General features: G+C 46.3%; 1 protein-coding gene across 1 annotated transcript; it reads right to left on the reverse strand.

Annotated features, from left to right (window-relative positions):
* Positions 2,719–4,807, reverse strand: LOC8076312 (amino acid permease 3). The gene is made up of 3 exons (XM_002442881.2): positions 4,031–4,807; positions 3,797–3,939; positions 2,719–3,704 (listed from the first exon to the last, which is right to left on the reverse strand). The coding sequence occupies exons 1-3, from the start codon at positions 4,698–4,700 to the stop codon at positions 3,069–3,071; spliced, it is 1,449 nt and encodes a 482-aa protein (XP_002442926.1). The 5' UTR covers positions 4,701–4,807; the 3' UTR covers positions 2,719–3,068.

Here is a 5,063-nt window from a genome sequence, read left to right on the forward strand (position 1 = left end):
ATATGTTTGTGAGTCCTTTGGTCCTTGTGCAATGCACATCTGCCAACTAGAGAAAGAACAAACTACTCTAACGGTTGAGAGTGCTTAGAAACATGTTTCCTCGGTTTCCACCTAGATTAGGAGCAAGTAGGCCCACTAGTAGGGTCGACCGACCCCATCTAGGGTGGCCCAACCCTAGGGGTTTGCCCAAATGGCCCCACTTTGCTTCATACATAGAAAAACTCCATATACATGTAGAACTTTGTTATTTGAATAAAATATGTTCATGCAATGCTCATTTCTTTTTATTTTAAGGTATGTTGATGGTATTCTCATGGTGTAAAAATGTGTCATAACAAAAAACAAGAACTATTGTTCACGTGGACAAACTATAATGCAGAATATGAGGCAACAATGCTTGGACATAAAAAAACTTATGACTTGAGACAAATGATGACAATTTTCAAGACAGATTATCAAGTAGTCACCACTTTCATAAAAAGAGTATGAAGAAATACATCCTAAATCAGCCAAGTACCTATACTATAAGAGTAATGGAAAAACATTTTCTTAGGGTTACAACAAAGAGCATTCCCAGGATAGACAACAACGAAGTTGACGATCTAGCAAATCAACAGGATAGAAGCTACCAATCCCACTAGACGTATTCTATGAGATATCTGGGCACCTAATTGTAAAAGTGATGACAAACCAGTAAATTTTATCAGCGCAATCAATAGCAAAGATTAGAGAGCACTGTTGAGACTTCTTAGCGCAATCATCAAAGATAGACAAAAAGCCTAGTCCCCGGCAACGACGCTAGAAAACTTGTTGACACTTCTTAGCGCAATCACCAAAGATAGACAAAAAGTCTGGTTCCCGGCAACGGCACCAAAAAGCTTATTGGGTATTTTAAACGCACACAGAAAAATCCGCAAGCGCATGGATACTGATTTAGCTGTCAACCCGAAAGTATTCTAGAGTATCGATTTTCACAGGGAACATGAAATGTATTAGAGAATCAAGGCCGTCCAAAGATAAAGATAAGAGAAGAAATATATATTTTTGGTGGGTGGAGAGGAACCTTCTAGTGTTTTCTAAGTTGAGTGGGTGATCAAAATCAGGCTTACTTCACTCTACCTACTATGGAGCAATAGTACCTTTCCGACTCTCAGCAGAGACTAGGAAAAAAGTAGTCGAGGGAAGGCTGCCAAAAAGCTCTATGAAACACCAACCCGAACGTGGTGGAATACAAAGGCCTGACGGAGCTGTCACCTCTGGGGCTATCATAACTAATTGTGGGATTAGGCACAAACTCAGGTAAACTCTAGTGTAGACACCACGTCTACACTAGCATTTACTACTCTAGTTACCTTAAGAATAACTAGAGCACTCAATACGAGCAGAGATCTAGTAAGTATAATTAAGCAAGAATTAAATAAAAAACTGAACTTAGAAATAATAATTAAAGAACCTGGAGATTGCTGAGCGACGAACCAGATGCTGCAAAAGTACAATATTGAGGAAGATCCAACAGATCTAGCTCCTCCTCAGCTCTCTCCTCCTCTATCCCTTTATGACTTGATGAACTAGACTACAACTAGATGAACTAGAACTAAAACTAGAAAAACTATAACTAGAAGATCTAGAGGAACCTCTACTTCTCTACTTGATAATGAAAATAGACTTCTCTCTTGCTCTACTTCTCTACTTAATGAAAATAGACTTCTCTCTTGCCAGAAGGAAAATAGACTGAAGAGTAGTATTTATAATAATGGAATAGGTGGGTAATTTAGATTTAAATTTAGGAGGGTTAGTTTAGGTTGTCATAAGGGAAAGTTATGTAATATAGATGTAGATCTATGAATTACTAGAGCAGCTCCAACAACTTGACTAAAATTAGTTGTTAAATTCTATTGTTTAGCCATTATATAAAACAGAAAAACTTCCCAAAAAGAATCTATAATAGTCTTGCTATTTAACAAAGTCATATAACCAGTGCATGTGGTTGGCCATATATGGTCACCGAAAAACAAAGGATAGCCAGCTTTCTATTTTACAAAATTAGATAGTACATCTGTTGGAACCATTTTTTTATACAAATTCTAAAATAATCTCAACAATAACAATATCCAAGCTGTTGGAGTTTCTCTTAGGATAGTTCTTTATAATGATAAAGATGGGTAATTTCATAGAGCAAACAAACCTAGTTATGACTTATATTTAATGACAATTAGAGTACATAGTATGCAAAAAATGATCATAGCGTTTGTGCAATGCGGAATTTCTTTGATTTATCTTTTCTTCTCACGTCTATGGTTCATTGTCTTGAACTTTTGGCAAAACGTCCTTTTCTCCAATTAGTAGTTAATGTTTTTGAAATGATGCTTTCGACATATATATGTTCCTCTTTGTCAAAAAAATCCTGTCTATTCCACTAAAGTTAGTGTGTGAGGAAGACCTATACCGTGACCGAGATTATAAAGACAGTCTGTGATGAGGACCCATATCAGTGACAAAAATGGGACCTGTCTCAAATGTGATGACATGTCTTTAGCGGAGATCACATTAGAGACATGTCTTGTCTACACCTCTATCAGATGAGTTGATATCGCATCATAGACGGTCACAATGTAGTTTGGTCTCTGATGATAGGCAACCGCACCCCCGCCGTCACATCCAGAATCAGGGACGTGTAAGATTGACCTATCTCTAATTAGTTATCAGAGACACATGTTGTTGATCCGTCTCAGGTATAGCATCTTCTCATTTCTAACATAGTTTTGGATGGTTCACAGACGCAAACTAGCAATTCCACATGATCTCACTCGCACACACATCCCGTGCACTGCAGATGATCATAACAAGTAAGTGGCAAAAAGTATAGCAGCTTATCGCTACCAGCGAAGTTAGGAATATAGACCTAATTTCTTAGAGCTAGATCCTGCTTAATCGAACCAACTAATGGAGCAATACAGTCGCCAGGTCACCTCGCTCGTTAGTATTCGGAAATGGTCCAGCAGAGATTTGGTGTAGATGCTCACAGTCCTCTGTCGTTTTTCACGAATCTCCCTCCACGTTCTCCGAAGCTAACCGCTGAACGGCCGGTAGACCTTGAGGGCATCGACGACGTCGGCGATGGAACCGGCGGCGGCGGCAATGGAGACGAGGAGGCAGGTGACGCTAAGCGTCTGGAGACACAACCACTTGGTGCTGCCCCGCGGAACGCGGCGCTGCTTGATGTACATCTCGACGGGGAAGTAGACGGTGAGCGGCCAGAACGAGACGGCGCCGAGGAGCCCCACCACGTCGCCGAAGAACGGCAGCAGCATGGCCACGACGGTGGTGACGCACACGAACGCCGACCGCCATGTCAGGCGGAACACGCTGAGCGCGAAGGGGCCCACGCGGAGCTCCCGTGAGATGAAGGCGCTGTCCGGCCATGCCGCGGCGGCGCGGCGCTCGACGAAGGCGAAGATCGGCTGGCAGAACACCTGGTAGGCGCCGACGAGGTGCACGACGATGGCGATGTTGGCGATGTCAAGAAGCCAGAAAGGCTCGTAGAAGCCGAAGCCGGTGAGCAGGTTGTCCGGCGCGGCGTCGCCGAACGCGGCGTACCCCATGCACCCGCACAGCATGTAGAAGATGGTCGTCGTCGCCACGCTGAGACGCGTCGCCTTCTGCATCACCTTCGACTCCGACGGTGGCGGCGCCTTGATCGTGTCCTGAACAAGAAACCAGAGAGCAGAAACAGGCTTCGTTAGAAACAGGGGAATCCAGTTGCAGAGAGAATAGAACAGTAGTGTATGGTTTTTACTTGGATTTCGATGAGGATGTTGGAGAAGGAGTAGGCGAAGGCGATGTCGCCGAATGCCTGCAGGGTGTGCCAGATTTTCTGCGTCGAGGTGACGCCGGCGCCGATGCTGACGCCAGTGAGGCTACCCTTGAACCCACCATGGGCTGCAAACAATTGCATCGATCGAGCACATGTCAGTAACCAAGAATCCAAGAATCCTAATCACCAAATCTGATTGAAGAATCATTGACTTACAGACGGTCTGTGCGATGCCGAGGGAGAGTCCGATGCTGGAGTAAGTGAAGGACATGACGGCGGCGACAATGGATAGCCACCAAATCTGATCGAAGTCCGGTATCTGCGAGAAGAGAATCTCCACAACGCCGAAGAGGATCATGTACGGGGTGCTGGAGCTCTTGCAGGGATCCTCATGTCCATGGCTGTGGAAGCACCCAGCTCTCCTGATGGCCTTCATGCTGATGGACGACGCGATGGTGTAGCCAATGGCGACGCCGACGAGGTTAGCATACTGTATAATACCGCAGAACACGACCTTGGCGCCGCCGAGGTTGGAGCGGACGGCGTCCATGTAGGTGTAGTTGCGTTTGCCCGTCTCCGGGTCGCCCGTGCGGTAGCACTCGGCGAGCAGCGTGGCCGTGTAGTAGGTGACGAAGGCGAAGAGGAGCATGGCGGTAGGGCCGGCGACCCAGCCGAGCTGCGCGATGGCCCAGGCCAGGGAGAGCACGCCGGAGCCGATGACAGCGGTGATGATGTGGGCGCTGGCCGTCCAGAACGTGCCGGTGCGACGAGGGCGGCCGTCGTCGTCCAGCCACGCGGCGGCACCGGCGTTGCCGGCCTCGACTGACACCTCCATGGGCGCAACCGAGTGCATGTTACTCACTCCGTTGTGCGCTGCCGGTGCCATGGCCACTGAGCGAGAGCGAGCGAGCTCTGATCCCTCTCTCGGATTTCTTCTTCCTCTTCCTCCTCTCAGGGAGCTAGGTGATGCGAGAAGCTGTGTGGGAGAAGTGTGCTCAGGGACGAGGATATATATAGACAGATAGCTCGAGAGCAGGGAGTAGGGCAGTAGGCAGAGGTCTCTGTGTGCGTCTGCTTTCTAGTCAACGCTGCCGTTTTGGGTGTGTATTTATTTATTTATTTATTTATTTCCATTTTTCTTTTCTCACTTTTTTTTTATCCTTTGCGGCTGTGCCTTGGGTTGTCATGCTATATCTCCTCGTTGGACTTTGAGTGCTTGGTTACATCACTCTATCTCTTCCTTGGACTT

This window comes from Sorghum bicolor, chromosome 8 (genome assembly GCF_000003195.3).
Source record: "Sorghum bicolor cultivar BTx623 chromosome 8, Sorghum_bicolor_NCBIv3, whole genome shotgun sequence".
In the NCBI taxonomy this organism is placed as follows: Eukaryota; Viridiplantae; Streptophyta; class Magnoliopsida; order Poales; family Poaceae; genus Sorghum; species Sorghum bicolor.

Coding starts and splice junctions, on each gene's coding strand:
- LOC8076312 (XM_002442881.2), bottom strand. CDS start 4,700: ATGGCACCGGCAGCGCACAACGGAGTGAGTAACATGCACTCGGTTGCG. Junction 3,940..4,030: donor CGGCATCGCACAGACCGTCT/GTAAGTCAATGA, acceptor AATTGTTTGCAG/CCCATGGTGGGTTCAAGGGT. Junction 3,705..3,796: donor ACATCCTCATCGAAATCCAA/GTAAAAACCATA, acceptor TTTCTTGTTCAG/GACACGATCAAGGCGCCGCC.